Source organism: Daldinia decipiens (genome assembly GCF_022478715.1).
Source record: "Daldinia decipiens strain CBS 113046 unplaced genomic scaffold F4813scaffold_21, whole genome shotgun sequence".
In the NCBI taxonomy this organism is placed as follows: Eukaryota; Fungi; Ascomycota; class Sordariomycetes; order Xylariales; family Hypoxylaceae; genus Daldinia; species Daldinia decipiens.
In genome coordinates, this window is record NW_026054564.1 from 467,883 (window position 1) to 490,123 (window position 22,241).

The 22,241-nt window shown below is 48.4% G+C and overlaps 7 protein-coding genes across 7 annotated transcripts; 2 read left to right on the plus strand and 5 right to left on the minus strand.

Moving 5' to 3' along the window:
- Positions 1–1,328: 1,328 nt before the first annotated feature.
- On the minus strand, positions 1,329–4,173 carry F4813DRAFT_124785 (uncharacterized protein). The gene has a single exon (XM_049238634.1). It carries the CDS (start codon positions 3,914–3,916, stop codon positions 1,508–1,510), a length of 2,409 nt encoding a protein of 802 aa, XP_049098718.1. The 5' UTR covers positions 3,917–4,173; the 3' UTR covers positions 1,329–1,507.
- A 3,759-nt stretch (positions 4,174–7,932) lies between these two features.
- F4813DRAFT_124835 (Nuf2 family protein) lies at positions 7,933–9,907 on the plus strand. Its single transcript, XM_049238635.1, has 2 exons — positions 7,933–9,633; positions 9,694–9,907. Exons 1-2 carry the CDS (start codon positions 8,362–8,364, stop codon positions 9,811–9,813), a joined length of 1,392 nt encoding a protein of 463 aa, XP_049098719.1. The 5' UTR covers positions 7,933–8,361; the 3' UTR covers positions 9,814–9,907.
- Positions 9,908–10,931, minus strand: F4813DRAFT_124836 (uncharacterized protein). The gene has a single exon (XM_049238636.1). The coding sequence runs from the start codon at positions 10,766–10,768 to the stop codon at positions 10,001–10,003; it is 768 nt and encodes a 255-aa protein (XP_049098720.1). The 5' UTR covers positions 10,769–10,931; the 3' UTR covers positions 9,908–10,000.
- Positions 10,932–11,038: 107 nt separating this feature from the next.
- Positions 11,039–13,843, plus strand: F4813DRAFT_363224 (ARM repeat-containing protein). Its single transcript, XM_049243678.1, has 3 exons — positions 11,039–11,152; positions 11,242–11,384; positions 11,459–13,843. Exons 1-3 carry the CDS (start codon positions 11,113–11,115, stop codon positions 13,616–13,618), a joined length of 2,343 nt encoding a protein of 780 aa, XP_049098721.1. The 5' UTR covers positions 11,039–11,112; the 3' UTR covers positions 13,619–13,843.
- Positions 13,844–13,856: 13 nt separating this feature from the next.
- Positions 13,857–15,510, minus strand: F4813DRAFT_124876 (RTA1-domain-containing protein). The gene is made up of 3 exons (XM_049238638.1): positions 15,103–15,510; positions 14,405–14,978; positions 13,857–14,278 (listed from the first exon to the last, which is right to left on the minus strand). Exons 1-3 carry the CDS (start codon positions 15,335–15,337, stop codon positions 14,095–14,097), a joined length of 993 nt encoding a protein of 330 aa, XP_049098722.1. The 5' UTR covers positions 15,338–15,510; the 3' UTR covers positions 13,857–14,094.
- A 774-nt stretch (positions 15,511–16,284) lies between these two features.
- On the minus strand, positions 16,285–18,390 carry F4813DRAFT_125004 (putative 3-hydroxyisobutyrate dehydrogenase G6G8.5). Its single transcript, XM_049238640.1, has 3 exons — positions 17,819–18,390; positions 17,572–17,745; positions 16,285–17,364 (listed from the first exon to the last, which is right to left on the minus strand). Exons 1-3 carry the CDS (start codon positions 17,927–17,929, stop codon positions 16,645–16,647), a joined length of 1,005 nt encoding a protein of 334 aa, XP_049098723.1. The 5' UTR covers positions 17,930–18,390; the 3' UTR covers positions 16,285–16,644.
- Positions 18,391–18,865: 475 nt separating this feature from the next.
- On the minus strand, positions 18,866–21,071 carry F4813DRAFT_124889 (DNA-binding domain of Mlu1-box binding protein MBP1). The gene is made up of 4 exons (XM_049238639.1): positions 20,834–21,071; positions 20,497–20,686; positions 19,270–20,437; positions 18,866–19,210 (listed from the first exon to the last, which is right to left on the minus strand). The coding sequence occupies exons 2-4, from the start codon at positions 20,558–20,560 to the stop codon at positions 19,177–19,179; spliced, it is 1,266 nt and encodes a 421-aa protein (XP_049098724.1). The 5' UTR covers positions 20,561–20,686; positions 20,834–21,071; the 3' UTR covers positions 18,866–19,176.
- Between the last annotated feature and the right edge of the window lie 1,170 nt (positions 21,072–22,241).

Here is a 22,241-nt window from a genome sequence, read left to right on the forward strand (position 1 = left end):
CTTTTCATTCTATTACGTAATACAGAGTCAATCCAACAGTATTAGTAAAGGACTAGTTACATCTTATTATCTATATTGTTCAAAACGTTTACAAATAAAGATAATCACGTGGTAATTTTTTGCTCTGAAATTTGACCGACTTTTATTAGCATTCGACACGTCACAATTTGAATATGACGTTTCTGCACAGTTAACTACCTGTAAATCCCAAATCATCTCACTGCATACCCGTGATCCTTTGGGTTACACTAAAGAAAATCCTGATGACCAGGCGTCTGGATTTACGAGTTTTTGAATACCAGGGGGGTCTGTATGAATCTCTGCATGAATCTGATGGCGATCATATAAGACTACATTTCACAAGTGACTTGGCCCTCGATGAAATCGATCGAAAACAAAAATTCTTCTCTAGCTCGCAAGTCTACAAGCATTATACTTCATACATGTACACAACGTGACCAACCTAAACTCCGACGTTACAGGCAAGGCAAGGGTATAAATGGCCCAAGTTGGCCTCACAGATATTTCCGAGCACCTCTAGTTTGATTCGAACATCTAAATTTTCCCAATCCTGAACACCTGTTCCCCTACCTGCTCGCCAACCCAGGCCCCTTCACCCTATTCGAAACCCGGAAAACGCATCGCGATCGGGTTGGCTAGTAGACTCCCAGTAGTCTCCCACATGAGCATGTGAGTTAACATCAATAATCCCATGATAACATTGTAGATTTGATGCGTTTGCCTAGCATGCACGAATCCTTAGCCCTGCCTAAGAGGTATCAATTCGAATAGACCGAAGTACAAGCTATCGAAATTTAGGTCGGTCAGTGTGTGAGAAGACATCTATGCATCACTGTGGGCATCTCCCTGGACGCCTCATGAACCCCTGCGCTGCAGCAGAATATGAGTGGTATCAAAAAACAGATAACAAAGCCACGCGCAATAAAAACACATAACCCCTGTGGTATCGCAGTATATCAAGAATAATAAAAAACAAGCCATATTTTACCCCTCCTCCACATGTTTCTGCAAATATGAAGTAAGAAGTCGGTAGAGATACATGGCATATCGTGGGAGTGATATGCACATCGAAATGTTCAATGAGGATAGCGCATTTGGCTGGATACCTAATGAAGCTGGGAGTTTCCATTTTCTTGGTTGACCCTGAGAGGCACCCTGAAAGGCAACCTGAAAGGGTGTAATATTCCGACCATTGAGCCAGGAGATAGACCGGATAATTCTTTTTCTTTTTCAACTTTTTTTCTGGTGTTTTATGCGTTGAGACATGAAAAGAAAGGTTGTAATGAGTGAATAAGGTCGGTATCCGAGAGGAAGGAAATGTCAAATGAATGTGGTTGAGCTGGTAGCAATTGGTCGTATGTAAACGCAAGGAAAGGGGGGATGAATGTCAATCGTATCTCCTGGCTTAAATCGTGCACCTGTTTCGTGTTGAAATATTTGGTGCCAAGTAGTGTCAACCCACTCGCTCCTAGTCAGCATATAGCACCTACTGAGTGCCGCGGTCGAGTAAACTCCGCCTGATCTCACCAGATGCTCGAGGGGAGATCTCTAGCAGCTTAGCGCTACCCGCGCTGAAATTCCGAGCGTGACCCTTATCAAGGTTGACGCTAGTTGCTCTCTGCGGTTGAACAGGACTTTGACCCTCTTCTTCATCGTCGCTGTATTTTTCGAGACCTTTCTCATCGTCGTCATCAAAAGACTGAAGAAAGCCTTCTCTGCTTCGCATGGTATCTCTGTGGTGTACGGTAGGTGTTTGACCAACAGCACCCCACTTAGCTTCACAGTCTTCATCTTCCTCATCGCTGCTTGGACGAGCTTCACCTGTAGATTTTTCATGTGAACGAGTGGGGACGACGCTATTCATATACTCATCCTCGACGATATTCTCGTCGTCTAAAGCATGTTCCTCACATTCCATAGAGAAAGCAGGTTGAGCGTACTGTTGAAGCGAGTTTCTCATACCCGATGAGGCTCGCTTCCTATTCATGCGGCCCGAGAGCCAAGATGCCTCCGAATCGATAGAGGCGAGCGACATAGAATGTGGCGCCGGCGACGACTGGATTTCATCTCGCTGCCAGGAAATAGGAGTCGCCCGCATAACGTCGTGTGATCGACGGCCTGATGTTGGCGTATCATAGCGCATCTGCACGTCATCAGGGATTACGGGCAGGGGGTCCACAGGTAGAGGATCGGCATCAGGGGAGGCCACTCGCGAGTCTGGAGGGGATATAGGCAACTCAGGAAGGTCCTCTCGGAAACGAGACATAGTCCTCTTGGGTACGCCTGAGCTGATTTTTCGCGGTACGAAATTTTGATGTGCTGGCGGTGGGCCTGCTAACATAGAATCTCGTGAAGTGTTCGAAAAAGATGACGGGCCGGAACTGCGCTTATTCTTACCCCATCTGAAGAATGACCTCCACGGTTTCGCGGAGCCGGCGTCGGATACCCTGCTACTAGACTCTGCATAGTCTAGCTTAGTTAGTGAAGGTGAAGGTTGTTCAATATCAACCCTGGTTCGGGCGGAATCTTTGGGTGACCTCGAGCGCGAAGTCCTCGTACGAATGAAACTTAATATTTTCGGGCTCGAGGAGCGCGAAGATGGCTGTTGCTTCTGCTGCTCTTGGGAAGGCTCGGGCACTTGCTCGGATTTCGCAGCCTTGGCTGGAGTAGACCGCTCAAGGGGAATACTTTCCGTGCGATGGAACTCATCCAGAGGTTTTGGTGAATCCCCACGGGTTTCCAATTCTTCCTGCTGCCTGCTATGTCTCCGTGGCGAGTCATCCGAGCGTCTCCTTCTCGATGATGTGATAACTACTGAAGCCGGATCTTCGCCAGCCATTTCACGACCCATAACACCTCTCTCCAGATTTTGGGGCGGTGGAGTACCGCTTTTAACAGCCTCTGCTTCTTCTGCTCGCTGCTTCTCTGCTCTCCTAGCGAGACGTCTCTCTATTCGTTCACGTTCTTTCTCTTTCTTCCTTTCTCTCCTCCGCTTGTCTCGTTCCATCAATTCCCGTAGATCTGATGCATCCAAGTCGTCCGCTAGATTATCAATCCTCTTATGAGCTCGGAGTGTAGCCTCGGGAATTGGGCTCCTTTCTGCAAGTTTCCGCTTCGTGGACTGAGATCGGGTTAACGCACTACTGGCTGCTGGTCCATAAACAGGATTGGCAGCACATCGTAGTGTCGGGCGAGGTGCAAGAGCCTCAAAGGTAGAGACCTTCCAAGAGAGTTGTTCCGAGTCCGTCGACATAGCCGAATGGATAGAGCGAGGCATAGGCAATGAAATATCGGAGGAAGGTTCATCCCAGTTCCTGCTTGAACCTGGCCTTGTCCGTCTGCTCTCCCTTTTCATTAAGCGGCCAGCTGGCCAGGCGTCCGCAGCAGGGCGTACTGGCATAAACTGGCTCATAGCCTTGATTTCGGCCTCCCGGCTATGGTCCTCTTTCCGGCGTTTACTGGACTTTTTTCGTGGTAAGGGCTGGCCCCGTCGTTTGTTTCGTGAGTTCTCATGATGCAAAGTCGGCACTCGAGTCGCGAGGTCGTCGTTAGATCCCGGTGGTAATCCGTGGCCCCTATATGCTTCATCTGCGACGGTCGGTATAGAGTCGGCAGGTAACGATATAACCGGTCCCTTTTTCGTCTTTTCAACGCGTATAGAATCTCGACGCCCGGGGGAGAAGCTATAGGTACGTTGGCGCCGTTGTAACTTGTGAGGACCATCTCGCTTTCCTCTTAGAGACTCATTGCCTGTTGTAATATCGACGGGTTCGGTCTGACTTCGCGATGGTGGTTGCGGTTGACGACCACGCTCTGAAGTGTCGGCATCGGAACCGAGGGCTGGCGTTCGAGATCGCTTGCGCGAGCCCCTGCGGCGGAAAGGCCACAAGGCCATATTTCCAAAGGTCGACGGTCGGCCTTGGTTGTAGGAAATATTAGCGAGGCTATATCACAATGCGCGATTGCGGGTTCCTGTCGATGATGCTGGGTAACGATCGCCGCAGACTGATTATCGCCATGGGCGCGGATTAACTCGAATTATGCATATAATCAGTAAAGTATTGAACTGAATGTCACCAGCCGATTCGGTTCGCCGAAATCTATCGCAATCCAATTCGTGCAGTTACTAACTGCGTCTTGCTCGAATTGACAAGACCTCCAAAACGCCGTCGCACCGCAGCAACCGGGACGTTATTACACGCAGATTATATTGATGTTTCTCCTTTACTTTTGGTCCCTTTAGTCAGACTGAGAGACCAATTAGCGATGACGGAAAAAAAAGGAAGTTGTGGATATTGGGGCTGACGCGAACTGCTTCAATGCGTTTCCAGCGCAGGCATGGGGACGAAGCTCGTTCGTGTTGGAATGTTGTAAGTTTTGGATTGGGCTCCAGATTTGGTGGTGGTGGTGATGGTAGTAGTGGTTCGAGGTGGTTCAGTTTCTTGGGGGAGAAGTTTAGAGGGAACCGATAGAGGGACTGTGGCGGTCGGCAGTGGGGAGATATGGAACACTTACAAGGAACTTAACATAAGGGAAAAGAAAAAATCAGAAACGGGGGTAGCGTCGTTGGCAACTACTATTTTCAGTCAGTGCGTGTGGCAGGGACAGTAGGAACAACAGGGAAAGGGCGATTAAATGGACTTTGCGAAATGAAGTCACACACAGGGGGGGGAACCCTTTGGGTTGGCAAGCATTGGCAGGCTGGATGTTAACGGGCTGACGGGTACGCGGGTACTGTGGACAATCACCTTTTAGTGGAGTAATTCAGAGTATTGTACATATCGAATTCGGTCGTGTTACGTAGCATATAAGTAATGAGTACCTCGTAATAATTAGCGATTCGTAGGAATTTAATCATTTGTTCGAGTAGCTAGTTACTTTTTGCATACCTATGGGACGCATTCTTCCTGGCCACTTACCTGTACCTACATCATGTATGTAACATCCGAATCGCTACCACCCTGGCCGAACTTGGTCCTATTAGGGGCCACGCATTTAACAGGGTGCGGGTTGATGAAAAAAGAATTTGGGTACGGTACATGGCTTATATGAAGATACATAGGGCATGTAAGCATGCATCCAATGAGCATCCAATGCATCAACCCAATGCATCCAATGAGGTACTACCTGTCTGCCTGTCAATCCTGTCAATGGCAAACTCTCAGGTTATGAAATACACGAGATACACGAGATACACCCAACTTCCTACATTAGGTAGGGATACCCACGGGATAGACCCGGCCCTCGAAAATCCTTCAGATTACTGGAGAGTCTGAGTCTTTGTTTAAGACTTACAGGACCGCTGTATGTTATGTATCAGAAGCAAGTTAAGTAAACGACGAATCTTATTGATACCTCACTATAAGAATGTAACCTAGGTAGGCACTTAAGGTTGGAGAACTAAAGCTAGTGGAAACGGCTTGGGAAACGGCTTGGGAAGCGGCCTTTGATATGAGTCGCGACCAATTAAATAGGTTGTTGGCAAACTACAACAATATTGCTCACACCTAACATGCCTTCACATAGGTAGGTAGGTTTAGGGTACTTAACTGTCCACTTACACGCATACGACGTACCTAACATAGCCCTAGCAAATATACATTAGACGAAGATTACATGTAGTCACTTGATGTGAAGACTCTCCGGACTAACATACATACATAGCAATCTTTAGCAACCATCAATGACAACCTGGCGTGGCATAGCGTGGCGGCACTTGAAAGCGAAAGCGTGAGCTAAGCTTTAATCGGTGATGTCAGGTACAAGGAAAACAGCAAGGTACGACACATGACCACTCCAAGCTTTCATTTACTATATACATGTACATAATGTATTCATGTAATCAGAAGTCTAAGTCGACCCATCATCACAACTTGAAACTTAATAAACTTGGAATATGTCATCATACACAGATGGGCTCTGTTTCGATAATCCGATCCTTCACTTGACGACCCCAAGAGCCTGCACTGCCTAATGTATGGAAAGTTTCGCGTCCGAGCTTTACTAGGTAGAACAGCAGCCCCAAATATGTAGCGTTAGCGGATCGTTTGGCGGCACGGCTTGCCGCTTGACCCATGCTACTAGGCCGACTCGTGGTAATCGGACGCGGGTTGTGTGGGCTGAGTGGGAACATCCGTAGTGAAAGTTCGATCGGACGCAATAGATAAACCTTTTCTCAATAGAAATTATAACGATCTATTTTTTCTTATCCTTCATCATCTAGAGGTAAGTATTAATCATGTCGAGTCGAACCGATTCCGTATAGTGCTTACGCAACTACAAGCATAGGTACAGGCATAGAAGGATTATAATAGAACACTTGCCTCTTTTTAATAACCATGGCTGTGCCAAGCCAAATCTCCTATGTACCTCTTGTTACGCGCATGCTAGCGAGCGCTAGATACCTACCTATCCACTGTTGTTTTCCAGCGCTCGCTGTAACTGAGACGGACTGCTCCGTACCGTACCGTACAGTAGCAGTTGTTACCAGTAGAAAATTCGGCGGTGGAATACCTAAAACCCGGAGAGGTCTCGTATTCATGACCTTGCCAAGGAGGATTTGGATGCTGTCACGCTTTTTGCAACAGAAACTATTGCAGCTTGCAGCCAATATTGAAAATTTAGTTTCCTTGAAGCATTACGAACACTACCTAGAAATCTCGTTATTGAGGAGACTGAGTAGACCCTGGTACGTACGTACGTACTTTAACTAGGAGGTAGGTAGTTAGCCTTTTATTTTGTGAATATAGTACCTAACGGCTCGTGCATCGCAATAGGGCATAGCTTCGGGTAGCAAACTCACGAATGGAAATGATAGGCGCTTCGTTGCTGTAAAAGGATAGCCATAGGGTAGGTATTCTGACTCTTGTCTTCTCATCTCCCTTATTTTGTACGTCACCGCAACTCATCCTTGAAGATGCCGAGAGTTTCATGCTTTAGTGTCTTGCCCAACCCACACATATGTAAAAAGACGCAAAATGCAAGTAGATACATATTGGAGATAGCCTGTTCGGCTCTCATTGGAAATCTGGATCTATGGTACTTGCATATGCGGGGGGGCGGTGGTAACTCAAGACACAGTGGTTATGCCTCTCAAGACTGACACGTAGAAGGTTGTGTGCTTAACACACGCATCTCCCCTGGGTCCTTATGCAAGAGCACCGTTCCTGAGAAGCTTAATGGCCGATCGGTCCCAAACGTGCGTCCAGATAAGAACGCTTCTGGATTATTTGCTATATCGCTCTAACCGGACTGCCAGAGCAGCAAATCTAGATGAGGTAGTTTACTGCTGTCTCCGTTCTGGGTGAGAAATGTATTGGATGATTAAATGCTTGACTTTGATAAGGTTCTACATCGCGAGCCGCCGTCCCTCTCGTCTCCTGTGGATCTCTAGAATGCCTATAACCTATAGGAGGATGAAAAGCATAGCTGTCGTACAACAACTTTCATTGGATATAAACGTCTCTTCTCCGCAGCCCTGATGATCTGGGAATAAACGATTCGAGTATAGGAATGCTCACATACATATGATTACATATGATAGGATCTAGGGTTGACAACCTCTGATTGGATGTGTACTTAGATTGTCTGTTATAGTGAAGCTTCTGGCGATCTAAGGATTGGACTGGCTACCTACCTTACCACCTAACCTACCGCCATGCAACAAAGATTCCTGGTTGTGGCTATACTCTGGGTCGAATAGCTGAAAACGAGGCCCGTTGGAGAGGTTTCAACTTCATCTCATCTGCTAAAGCGTACTAGCAAACCGAATGAAGAGGTATCTAGTAATAGCCGAGAACCACGCCGGTGTTTCTGCAGGTATTTTACCTCAATAGCCTATCATAGAATTCTGCATGCGTCGGACATTATTTTAAGGGCGGTACATAATGGCTTAAGCCACTCAGCGTACATAGTACCTAGCTGAGATTTCAGGTAGCCAACTCGTGGGTCGTGGGGTTTAAAATGAGAGAAGTACAAAATGATGAGTTCACTGGAAATGCGAGAAGAAATGCTGTCATAAATTATACATTTGTACTACATATAGGGTAGGTACACACTTACATAGGTACCTAGGTAGTAAGAGCGTTCAGCCAATCAGTAAGGATGACATAATCAATTGTTTACACACTCGCAGCTGGGTATCTTAGCTGCTCGACCCACATAGCAACCGTATCAAAACATATCTCCCAAGCCTTTTCCGCTCCATCACTTACTTAGCTCGATAATTCAACGATTCGGAACAATTTCAAGAATAGTACTATCTGATACTGTTATCTGATACTATAGAACATACGAAACTTGCAACCCTCTCGAAGACGATAAATATCCCATAGCGCGACCATGGCGTATAACCCGCGAATGTCGATAATACCGCCGACGCAAAACCAGTCGCGCACGCGCAAGAAGGAGGAGGAAGCCGACGCTTTCATGCGGCTACCGGATAGAGAGATCGTCGGTTGTATAACGGACATCGGGATCCCCTTTACTGTTGCCGACTTGCAGAAGCCGAACCCGTTACAAGTGCAAATGATCTTCGAGTGGTTCGCTGAACTGCTTTTGAATGCGACCCGTGATACCGTCGAACCGGCGATGCGCGCTGCGGCTGAGGATGTATGCGGCGAATTCACCGATATTGTGCCTCCCGACACTCGCAACCTACTGGGCTTCTACGTATCGCTGCGCAAGCTACTTCTCGAGTGCGGTATTACCGACTTCAGTTTTAGCGATCTATATAAACCCACACATCCGCGACTCGTCAAGATCTTTAGTTACTTGATAAACTTCGTTCGGTTCCGCGAAAGTCAGACTAATGTCATCGACGAGCATTTCAACAAGGCTGAACAGACTAAGGCGCGGATCGAGACGCTATATGGCGAGAACCAGGACTTGGAATCCAGATTAGAGGAGATGCGACATAACCGAAAGGCGATGGAAGCCCAGGTCCGCGAAAAGACAGAACGTAATGAGGAACTAAAGAAGACTCTGCTGGAGCTACGGCGGAACCAAGAGAAGGTCGCAGTTCGGCTAGAAGAGGCGAAGGCAAAGAAGGGAGAGTTGGCACAACGACTCGAGCAAAAAACAACTGAGAAGATGCTGCTTAAGCAGGAGAGCGCCAAGCTACGACCATACACACTGCAAAGTCCCCAAGCGTTGCAAACAAGCCTAGCGGAGCTCAGCAATACTCTCAACACAGATAAAGCCCATATAGATTCTCTGGATCGACGAGCAAGAGCATTACAGACGTCAACGGATTCCTTCGGTGTTGTGGCGACGGATGTTGCATCCTGTATCAAACTTCTCGATGAGATCTCAACGGAACTAGCCAAGGAGGAAGAGGAAAATGCTAGAAACGCGAAGCAGCGAGATGCGTTATCGGAACGTGGCAACAACGTCAAAGAAGTAGAGAGAGTAGAGTCATTGCTACAGAGGCAGTTAGGCAAGTGGAACGAGCGTACAGAAAAACTCCGCGAACACAGTCGAGAGAAGGCCCAGGAAGCCAAGGAGAAGATGGAAGAGCTCCGGGCATTACACAAGAAGTTGACAGAGGAGCGAGCGACGAAGGGCACGGAGATCGAGAGAAGGAGGGTCCGAATTGAGCAAACTGAGAAGAAGGTACGTATACTCAGATTATCCCCCTCGGCTACCCTATACTTGGTGCTAACGACAAGATAGATGCTGGATCTCAAGGAGAACATCGAGAGAGAGGTTCACAGCGCATATGATGAGTATCTGAAGATGGAGTCACACATCAAGCTGTACATTACAGAGATGGAACAGGCCGTCTCCATCTAACCATTGTCTCTCACCTTTTTAACGATAACGAGGCCATGAAAGGATGATACCAGGTAGGCGTTAAGGTGTTGCATACCGACCAGGACCGGAAAAGTGCACACGGGGCTTATTATCATTGTACCTTGTGTTTTAGGCATCTGAAGAGATACCATATTATTTATAAAGTCAACCATGCTTTTACTGGCGTCTACTTGTCTTCATTCAAGTTTAAATCCCATTCCCCAAGTTGGAAATCAAACCACCTCTTCATGACTCTTCCGACTTCTACGGTCCGACCAGTCCAACCGCCAGCCTCCGCGTCGGGACCCAGTCTCCGCCCACCGCCACTTAAAAAGGGAACGTTTTCTCTTAACGAGTCCTCAAATGGAAATGCAGAGCTATGCTTCCGAGGCTCAATAACGATCGTCTGCCACGATAAGCGGTAGCCTAGCTCTACTAGCGCGGATGTAGAGTTACCGAGACCTTGTGCGCTCCATTCGCTCGTGTCGCGATGCATCTCTAGGAATCCGTATAGTATTATACACGGTGTGTACGTCCCTGAGGAGTTGAAACCGGCGGGTGGAACTGGGACTTTGGAGTCATCTGGTGAGAAGACGGTCAAGTATGCACGGAGATGTGTGACTGTGGGGATGTAGACGACACGGATGTGCCGCGATGTGGCTACTTGGTACAGCGGAGAGGAGAGAAGCCTGTGTTGTTGCCTGGTCTGCTCTTGTTTGACATCTTGGATCTCCGGCGTAGTAGCAGATGTTGAAGTTTCCGCTGGATGTTCATCAGGAGCTACCCCGTCCGGATTAGCTGTCTCTGGAAGCACATGGTCCGAGAGAGACGCAAGGAATTCCAAGCGGGAAGAACATATAATAAGAGTAGTTGGATGGACGTGGTGGGTTAGGATATAAGTGAGAAGTTCAGAAGGTAGTGCCGGGGAGAGGAGTAGAAAGGGTGCCGAAGACATGGATATTGTGACTTCATAACGGCCATTACAAAAATCTCAACGATTAATACATGTCCGTATAAGTAAATGAACCTGCTTCCCGGGAAGGGGTTATAGGTGCATTGCGCCTACTACCCGCAACCTAATATTAGGTAACTATTGCACTATGTACCTAAGGTATATAGAACTAAGTTTAAAGGTTGCCCCATAAAAAGTCACTGGGGAAAAGTCACCGGGGAAAAGCCCCACCAAATGTTTAACACGGCTGCAACTGAAACTTAGCTTTCCTCTACCGACGTCACACACCTAAGAACACGCAGCCAACGCAACAGCTTACGAGCTGTCTGCCCGTCTTCACCTACGCTATGGAGTCTATCTCTCGAATATCCAATTTGCTTGAGAGCGGTGAGAACCCTATATTATCATATTATCTATTATCTTCTAAGGATACTTGACATAGCTTGACCGAGATAGACTAACCTCCCTCTCCGTAGCCCGGGAGCTCACTCTCGATGCGGCCCAAGCCGCCCGAAGCTCTCGTAGCACCACACGGTCTCTACCGACGGCGCAACTAAAGAAGCTTCTCGACAGCCGAAATGACCGTGAAGTGCTCGATGGACTGCGACGTGTTATTTCTGTACGCATTCACGCATGCTCTGTCCCCCTTGCCGACTGCTGGAACACGCCGACTGATCGATCCTACTTAACCAGATGATGTACCGCCAGCAGAAGACTCTCCCATTCTTTTCTTCCATCGTCAAGAATGTCGCGTCACCGAACCTCGAAATCAAAAAACTTGTATACATATATCTTATACACCATGCCGAACAAGAACCAGATATGGCCCTCTTGTCTATTAATACAATCCAAAAGTCTCTATCAGACTCGAATCCCCAAGTACGAGCACTTGCCCTGCGAACCATGTCCGGCATTCGAGTCCCTGTCATCAGCCAGATTGTATCCTTAGCTATCAAAAAGGGGGTAGTCGACATGTCCCCTCATGTGCGCAAGGCTGCTGCTCTCGCCATACCGAAATGTTACCGTCTAGAACCGAGCACGCTACCTCAGCTACTAGAATACCTGACAACTCTCCTAGGCGACAAGCAGTACTTTGTCGCCGGTGCCGCGGTCAGTGCCTACATGGAAATATGTCCCGACAGGGTTGACCTGATCCATAAGCACTACAGGAGTCTCGTCAAGAAGATTGTAGATATGGACGAGTGGAGTCAGCTGGCAGTGCTAAGAATGATGTCCATATACGCGCGGAAGTGCTTCCCGAGGCGGACGAAGACTGCCAGATCAAAAGACAAACCGGCCGATCTCCAGGACTTCTATGGGGAGGGTGAATCAGAACCTGCCTCGGAAGGGGAACGGGTAGTCATTCTCGATCCGGATCTTGTCCTATTACTTAATGGAATCAAACCACTTCTACAAAGTAGGAACTCGGGTGTGGTGGTAGCTGTGGCTCGTTGTTATGCGGACCTGGGTACACCTGAATACACCAAAGCCTCCGTCGGTCCGTTGGTCGCTCTTTTAAGGGGAGCACAGGACATTCAGCAGATCGCTCTATATAATATAGTATCTGTCTGTCTTGCGCACCCGGAATCATTCGTCAAATACGCCTCCCACTTTCTCGTCCGCGCTACCGATACAGCTCCAGTGTGGGAACTAAAGCTCGAGGTACTCGCACTAATATTTCCCCACAGCCCCTTGCAGACGAAGAGCCTCATCCTTAATGAACTCGAACACTTCTCTCGCGGGACGAATAAGTCGCTTGTTCGCGAAGCAGTGCGAGCTATTGGCCGATGCGCGCAAGCAGATCCGGCGACGGCACCCCGATGTATGCGACTACTACTAGGGCAAATAACTAGTCTTGACGGCACGCTAGCTGCCGAGTCCCTCACGGTAATCCGTCACCTTATCCAACAAGAACCTCAAGCGCATATGGGAACTGTTGTGCGCCTGGCGAAGAATCTCGACTCCGCAACCGACCCGCAGGCCCGCGCAACCATCATCTGGCTCGTGGGTGAATTTGCTGGTCTAAACGGCGAGGACAACATCGCGGCCGACGTGCTGCGAATACTTCTGAAAGCATTTGCGGAAGAATCCGAGATCGCTAAGCGGCAGATCGTCCTTCTCGCAGCGAAAGTCTACCTGCACCATCTCAACCGGACAGCGGAAGCGCAAAAGTCGGACCAGGAGAACAACGACCCCCCACCCAACTCAGAGGATCATCCTATAGCCCGATTATGGAATTACGTCCTCCTACTTGTCCGTTACGATACGTCATACGATTTGCGCGACCGCACGCGCTTATACAAAGCGCTGCTGAGCGTGCCCCAATTAGCAACGCTGATGTTACTTGCGCCTAAACCCGCACCTCAAGCGCCAAGTCCGTCAGAGACGCGTAAAGGGTTCTTACTAGGATCCTCATCATTAGTGCTTGCCGGAGGTGGAGGCGTGCACGGCCTACGAGGGTACGAGCCCCTACCGGACTGGGTTGAAGAAGGCAGGGAACCGGACCCGAAGCTTCGGGCTCAGGATGGCGTTCCGAACGAATATGGTGAAGAGAAGAGAGCTATTCCTGCGGCACGGACGCTTGGAGATTCTTCAATGGGAGCGCAAGCAGGTAGGAGCAATGGGCTCTCCACCTCAGCAGGTACAGGGGCTAAGACTTTAGATGATTGGCTCGCCGAGGACGAGGAAGAGGAGGCGGAAGATGAAGGCGAGGAAGACGCTGAGGAGGAAGAGGAGAGCGAAGAAGAGGAGGAATCAGAGGAGGAATCCGAAGAGGAAGAAGAAGAAGAAGAAGCGACCGATGAGGAATTAGACAACTCCAAAGCTGAGCTAGAAGGGTTCCTTAATAGGTAACATCAAACTTGCTTACTTCTTTGCATATCAAATAGAGCTATACAAATAGAAATGCATACCTAGGCACCAAGGGCATTGGGACTGGCTACATAGAACCAGGCATTGCTAGGTCTCTTTTTTTGGCTGTCTGCCTAGAAAGAATCATGGAAAAATCACCTACATATCTGATTACCATGCAAAGAATTACCGTGCGCAATTTTCCAAACACTTTTCAATTATGGGACTTGCTATTTCACGTTAAGAAAGTGTCACTTTGAGTCGAAAGTTGTATGTAGGCGTGTAATATTAAAGAGGGTATACAAAACCATGGATATCTAGGATAATTAGGTAGAGCTGTCTATATCATCGCAAACCAAACGCTATACATATGCAAAAAGTAAGCCAACCAGGCGGGCGAAACAAAACACGCAACTGGTCGTACGTCTAATTCCCAAAATAGCAGCAATAGATCATAAAAATGAAGAAACATTAACGTCTTATACGCTAAGAGCCTTCTGCTCCATCTGATGTTCCTCGTCGCCGGACGTGATGGGTTCCTCGCCAGCTACCTTATCCCCCTTGTTCCCCCTCCTGAAGCGCCGGGCTTCCCGCTCAGCCATTGCCGGGAACAGGAAGCCTGGCGGGAAGGCGGTTAGGAGGACGACGGGGATGATGATGCAGCTGTTATTGCGTTGTTAGTGGACGGCTCTCGGATAAAGCTAGGGTTGGAAGGGGAAAGGGGGGGGGGGAGGGAGTTAAGAAGGTAGATAGATAGGTAGGTAGGTAGGTAGGTAGGTAAACACTTACAATCCCTCAAGCACAATAAACGACGGCTCGTCCTGCATGATCTTGTTCCCCCATCCTCCCGCCATCTCGGCAATTCGGTAGATACACCGTATCAGAATGCCCGCGTACGCACCCGTCACCGCATAGAAGAACATGCGAAACTTGCGGTCGTTCCACATGGCCAGGGCCTGGGGCGTCGCGTGGCCGCTGGCCACCCACGTCTTGGTGCGGAGGTAGTAATCGACGCACAGGACGCCGAAGCCGCCCAGCACGGCGGACTGCAGGGCGATGCCGGCGATGATGACGCGGTCACCGGAGAGCAGGAGGTTCGGGTTGTCGTAGCCGGCGGAGGCGGCGAGGCTCCCGCCGATGGCTTGCAGGATCAGGCACGACACGTCGGCGGGGACGAAGATCAGCGGGTATAGCCGGGGACGCAGGCGTGAGAGCTCCGGGTTGATGGAGAGGGTGACGTGCTTGAGGGTGAGGTAGATGGAGATGCAGATTAGGGTTGGCGCGAGGATGATGGCGCAGATTTGCGTCTGGAAGGCGCCTGAGTCCCAGGGGTTGTCGTGGAGGAGGACGCGCGCGATGTAGCCTGGGTTTTGGAGGTTAGTATGGGTATACTATATCATGTATCTATATAAGAGACTGGCTGGGCTTGGATGCTTGACGGCTTCTTATATTGCAAGCCCGTGGGGCGAGGGCAGGACGGAACATACCTGCAAACTCCAGAACACATCCCGCGGTGAGGGCAGCGGAGTAACCCCAGGTCCTCTTCCAAATACCGGTGACGACGAGGCCTATGATGCATAGGCCAAACGCAGCGGCGAGAAAGGCATTGACGCCGAGGTTGGGATAGTATCCCAGAACCGTAGCCTGGACCGGGCAGTAAGGGCCGACTTCAGTGCAAGATCTGAACGATACGTGGTGCGGCGCATCCGTAGTATTTGACATCTTGAAAGTCGTCGAGCTGGACGGGCCGTATAATAACTCGGTATGAATTCACTCTTTTCACTTCTTTTCTTTGTTCCCCCCCTTTTCACTTCAAGATATCAATTCTTTATAACAGCAACCACCGCCCAACGTCCAGCAGTTGAGCTAACCTTTTTTCGGTTTGTTGAATGGCTAGCCAGACCTCGGAAGCAAGCGCTTGGATAATCCAAATCACCGGAACGTATCGCCAACAGGCAAGCTATAAAATAAAACGAACCGGAACGAAATTTAGCGAGAGGCGCTATAGCTCGGAGCACTGTAGAATACCGAAGGTCGAAGTATATCCAGGGAACAAGAGATCAACCTGATATTAACGACCCAGCAGCGCGGTACTACAGATATAAAAGGAAAAGTATGGAAGGGGAGAAAGAAAGAAAAAAAGGGTCGTGGGAGCCTCGTGGGAGTACATATCCCAGGCGATCTATCTCGCGCCATGGGCACGGCAATCTGATTACCGCGAGCATCATCGGTGGGGATGGGGGAGGCGAGGTTACCTACTTACCTACTGTAAGCGGGAACAAAGAGTGAGTGAGTGAAAGGAATACCTACGCAAAGATACCTAGTGTAAGGATCCGGTGCGGAATCTGATCGGACACCATAGGAATACATACACCCAACGAGGAGGTTACTAAAAGCGGAAAAAGGACGAGAGAGATACCTAGGTTAGGTGGGTGGGTTTACTGGCTGCGCTTAAGCGATCTGACAAGACCCTCCGCTCCCCCCCATGTGGGCTTCTAGAACGCCGATGCCCAGCTCGGTTGCGCTGCCGAGCTGACGAAACGACCTGCCCAGCTCCGAGGGCCAGGGCCAAGGTTTGTGTTGTCATGTGTATTGTCGAATGGGCGTTTAACATAGACGTACCACCTAGTTATTCGCTCTAAAGTATAAGCGTGATCGAGCAGAGAGTCAGGTAAGTATCGTCATCATCATGACTAAGTCACCGCTATCCTAAAGAGAGTTATGGAATTAGATTAACCTAGAGAGGGGCCCGATGGACCCCCCAATCTTTGGGCGGAAGAGGCCTCATCCGGGACGCTACGGCGTTAGTTCCCTTCTCCGGGCGCCATCCGGGTCATAGCGCCGGAACGTACCTTGATCCATCATACTACAAGAAATATAGACCTGATCTCATAGATATATCTCGGATAAGCGATTAATATCAGATCTAATAACTACAGGGAAGATATATTAATCCCTTCTTCACTTTATCAAATTAGGCCAGATCAGATCAGATCAGATCAGTTTAGATGGTATGTTTAAATTAGGTCTTATTCCTTACCACCTAAGAATCTATATATGACAGAAAAGTCTCTGCCTTTACACGTTTCTACTTGCTCAGCCTCTTCGTAGACTTGCCTTGCTCGATCGCCAAGTTCTAACTTCGCATTGGCTTCATTTGCGGCTACAATGGCAAGCTTCAGATCCTTCTTCATTAGACTAATACCAAACCCGCCAGAATAGTCACGGCTAGCTGGTGCGCCTTCAACAACTCCTTTTACCGGATTATTGACTTCGCTTGGCCAGCATTTGCCAGTGCTAACATTGATGATATTGGCTAGCGTCTTAGGATCGAGACCCCATCTGATGCCTAAGTTCATCGCTTCTGCTGTTGCGATATTGTTGATGGCAAGCAAATAATTATTGGCTAACTTAGCGCTCAGTCCATTGCCTTGCACGCCGCAGTGCAATACTCGTTTTCCCATCCGTAGCAATATCGGTTCTAGCTTTGGTACTAGAGCATCGGGAGCGCCCAGCATGAAAGTCAAAGTACCTGCCGCAGCGCCTACTACACCACCCGACATGGGAGCATCAACAAATTGGCCTTGGTTGGCATCGGCAACCCAACCTGCAACCTCCCGGGACGACGAGGGATCAATAGTTGAGCAATCGATATATATCCTGTTCTTCTTTGGCAAACCCGGGGATAATATCTCTCGATACACGCCCTTCACATGTGCCGGCTCAGGTAACACCGTAATTACTATATCCTATCAAGACTCAGTTAGCATTGGAAGCTAACACGATCTTGAAACTAAATTAAATAATGGGTAAGTTCTTCAGAGGATTGGCTATAAAAAAGAATTAATCATAAAAGAAACCGGCAAGCCGGCCCCAACTTAGATCATTGATAGAACATAATCATCATGTGAACGAAAACTGAAATGAAGCTAATTAAGGGAACAATAGACACATACCGAGTCCTTTGCAGCGTCATTCACATCGTGCGCGAGTTCAACTGCAGCGCCACCAGTCTGAGATGTCCACATCTCCTCAGCTAGCCGTTTCACCGCATCGCCGTTGATATCGAACAACTTGACCGAATCACTCGGCGGGAGTTTCGCCTGTAAATTCTTGGCCATCTGGTACCCCTAAACCCGTATCCATTAGTTTATCCGTCATAGCACAAGCCGCCAAAACGAAGCTTTCCAACTCATGACGTACCATTTGCCCCAACCCAACGAACCCATACCTCTCCAACCGTCTTTGCGAAGCCGAGAAGGCCCGTCTCTGGACTTTAAAAGCATTCCGTGCAGCGGTGTGAACTCTCATCATGGTGGAAAGAGGTAGCGTGTGCTGAACAATCCCAGCCCCAAGTGAAAACAGCCAACTGCAACGATGGACATAAGAGAGGCGCGGTAGAAAAGTCAATTGGAGACGGGTTCGGGTTCGGGTTCTCCAACTCTCTCTCCAAAGCCCTGAACACCCGCGGGGTGCCGAGGACCGCAGAACCGACCATTGCCGGCCAAAATCTTAGGTTAGAAGGTCAAGTCAAGTGACCTCGCCTCAATAAGACAAAAGCCAAAAACAGCCTGCGCCGCGCACATCGCGTCTGTGAGGGTTACCTAGGTAGGTATGCGTTGTTCAATCCATTACACCAGCTCTGCAGACATCCATCTTTCTAGAGGTCTCCAATGCGACTATTGGGCATTCCGTTTCTGAATGCTACGCCTCTGCTGGGGTTGAAAATTGGAATTGGAAAAAAAAACGAGAATAAAATGAGATTGCGAAATTTTTTATTCTCATTTCAGAATAATTAAAAGCTTGGGCCATCGGCTAGAGATGGTGGGTCCCTGTCGGCCTTTTTGGGCGTAGTTAACGCGGAATGTTAAGTCGCTTAGTTCAAGGATCAAGTCACTATCAGATGAGCCGCGTTTAGCACCAGGGTTGTTGTACCACATCTACCTTAACTACCTAAACCTATCTAACCTACATGCAGCTGGATATAAGTAGATATAATATGGATATTTATCATAGGTAATCAAGCACATTCCTTTCCATATCACGAAGACTACAATTCCGTCATGCCGAGATAAGCTTCTTTGTTGATATCATTCTTTGTCGAGTTAGGCACTTATAATGACCCTCCTCGTTACTTCGTAGTTCTACAGAAAATTCTATTCCAAACTATTTGAATCATCATCTCTTAAGGAGCCGCCAACCTTAAAAATGTCACAAACACGAGTGAACGAGTGAATTTTCTCTTTTTCATTATGAAGTTCTCGGGACCTGTAGTGTAGGAGCAGAGCCATCTCCCCTTTCCTGAGAGACCGCCAAAAGGGGATGTGATGTATACATGAGCCATTGCATATAGCTACGCGAAATCAGAATCTGAACAACCGGTTCTGACCAACTGTACGAGGGGTATGTGCAAAAATAACAAACAAGTAACCGGGCTTCCCCACCAACAAAACCCAGTAAAATAATCCAGATGATACGGGATCGTGAGGACGATATGAGGGGATACTAAAAGACTAAACAACTGTAGGGCCTGGAGCTGAACGTGCGAGGGTAGTACTAGGCTAGAATACGCCCATGACGTACGGGATTAGGGCACTGGAAAAGATGGTTAGCTTACGAGACGGTTTGAATTCCACTATAGTCTGGAAACTTACCCAACTGCGAGGGTCGCGCTAAGACCGACGAGCGCCCGGTTCCTGACGCGCTCCTTTCTCAACTGCACCTCCGTCTTCACTTTCTTAGACCTCGGCTCCTCTGATTCTTCGGCTTCTTCTTCTTCTTCTTGTTCCTCCTCGTCGTCATCGACAGCGATCTCGTCAGCCTTTCGTTTGCTCTTATTGCTGTTGGAACCAGATGACGCTGCAGTCTCAGCAGCAGCGATCCTCACCATCTCCTTCGCCTCTTCGATCATTCGAGTAGCCTCTTCGACATCAGGTTCTCCACTGAGGGGAATTTCCACCTCGACGGCAGTTTGTGTTGTTTCGACACCACCATGGAATTCAACTTCCTGGCCAACCTTGATTTGCACCTTGGCTTCTTCCTCGGCAGGCGCGAAGACAATAGCTGGTTCCTTTTCGATGGTCTTAATAGATACTTCCTCGGTGGCAGCAATGGACTCGGCGTCCTCATCCGTCTTCGAACCGTTCGTAATGGGCTTAGCTTCTTCTTTCAAGGACGGAATTTCGGTAGGTAACTGAGGAGTAGAGGCCTTCGTAGCCCGCTTTCGCGGAGATGCGACAGCTCGTTTCTTTGAGGGGCTGGCTGAGCGACGGCTGCGCGTGCTACGGGGAAGTGATGATGGAGTTGGCGGTGCAAGGAGAGGCTGGGCTGGTAAAGGAGCTTCGAATTTTGGTGGTGCGGCGATCTTCTTGGGAGGGCTGTCAGGCGCACTCGTAATAGCGATTTCAGCCGGGTCCAGGAGCGCACAGATCCAAGGAGTGATTCGATACTCCTCGGCAAGAGCCAAGGCTTGCTCGGGAGGGATCCAAACATTCCCAGCAGTCTCCTCGTGGCTCGTCGTGGGTAGCGACTTGATGAATTTGCGCTCCATCTCTTCTTCTATGGCCTCAGCATAGGGGAAAGTCGCCTTGAACATGCCAGTGGCAGAGACGAATCCATCCTGACTGCGGCGCATGAGGAAATACGAGTTCGGAGAAGACTTGAAGATGCCCGAGATGATACCCTTCGGCAAGGGAGCCCGCAGATGCGCATAGTCGAAGACCCCAAGACTAGTAGGGTCGATATCTCCCGCGGTGCCGGCTGCAACCATCTTCGCGGTCAATTGGGTCTGGCCCAAGCGTCGACGTGAAACGAGCTCATAATCTGTAGAACGAGTAAGCGATGCGAGTTAACAAAAGCTACCTAGACACGATGCTTCATACAAGGAGGAATATCCTCAGTCATAAGAGGATTATGTTTGTTAGGAAGACGTCTCGAAGCAGCCATTTTTGGGGCCTGTTGGATAAGACGCGACCGAAATTAAGGTATGCGATAGAGCCTCGCGTCGATTGAAACCGCGACGAGCGATCAGATTCAAATGAGGGTAGTATTAAAAGAGGTAGGTAATGAAAACTGAGGCTGGTTACTGGATTAGCAGGTTTTCGTTATCGAATCGCGCAGAAATGCGATGCGATGCGATGTGAAGTCGCGGGTCGTCGCCATAGAAGCGCGAACTTAGGGCTGTCGAATAGGCGGGTCGCCAGGATGGATCTCACTCACGTTATGCAGACTTGCGTCAGGAAAAGAAAGCTATTATAATAAAAAGGGTACACCAGTATTCGAAATCCTAGTTAGTTGGAAATTGAAATAACAGGTTATGAATCTTTGGCCACAAAAAACATTTAAGGGGACAGGTTGATGTAGCTGTAACACCCGGCGCAAAAAATAGGGTTCCTCTCTCGAATTTGAGGCGGGTTGTTAGGAAAAGGACAAGGTCAGAGGGAGAGAAGGGGAGAAAGCCGGGGGGGGCTTCGTTCGACTTCGCACTGCAAGTTAGAGCTGCTGTCAGCAACGGTGATTTGACCAGTAGTCGCGAAATAGGAATTGATGAATTACCACGACGGGTTTAGTGGACCCGTTTTTATAAAGTATAATCCAATGGGAAAAGTCTATTGCGGCAAGGCCTATTAACTCCTCCTTAGTACGAATATACGAAGAAGGCACGGACCAGCACCTCTTCTGGAAGACCAGTACGGGGTACATACGGATGCACCCACTATATCACCGAAGAGGAAATTGCTTTTCCACGGTGCATTAATACTATTACTGTGCATATTGATACTGTGTTTGCTTTGATACTCTATCCAATTATCCCCTGCCTTGCCTGTTTGTTACGATACGTGGTAGCGTGTGTATTGTATTTTATAAGCCCTAAAGAGCTTGAGGACCAAAAGATGTAAAATAAGGAAGCTCCCTAGTTCGTCAATTTATATCAAATCCAAGCTAAGTCACGTATTTACTTGTCTAGATATGTATGGCTAAATCATTACTTATAACTATAACAGGTAGTTACTGTATATTTAACTACCTAATCAACCTTAGGTAGTCCATCAGATTTATAGGTATAGTCTAAGCTGCATCTTCATCTCTTTTATACTCATAATGAGTACTAAGTTAGGTTAGAAAGAACTAAACTTATAGATGAATTACCTGGCTTACCCCTTTAACTAAGTACCCTTTACCCCACTAGATTACATATGTAACTCTTAGGATGTAGCTTGGTGATTCATCATGCCTAGGTATGCAAAAGAATCAACATAAATAATTAAAGTCTTAACCTAGCAACTTAGAAAAGGTCTTCACTTTTAATAAACCATATGGTATATTTGTTGTGATCCATTATTATAATATGTGCCACGCAGGCGTGCATGCTATTATGTGAGCGTATCGAAGTTGTTGGATGGAGAAAGAAGCACGATGGTACCATTATCTGACATAGCTGACCATAGCCGGTTTGGCCAATATTATAACCCTTACTCCAAGTTGTGATATCGGGCATCATCAAGTACGGGACGGGGGTATCACTAACATCACTAACGCACGCATCACGCATGCGTAGGTTAGGCAAAGCACGGTTTTAAAGCACAATAGCATGTCTAATCTAAAAGGCCTCAGGGGAGCAAGACAA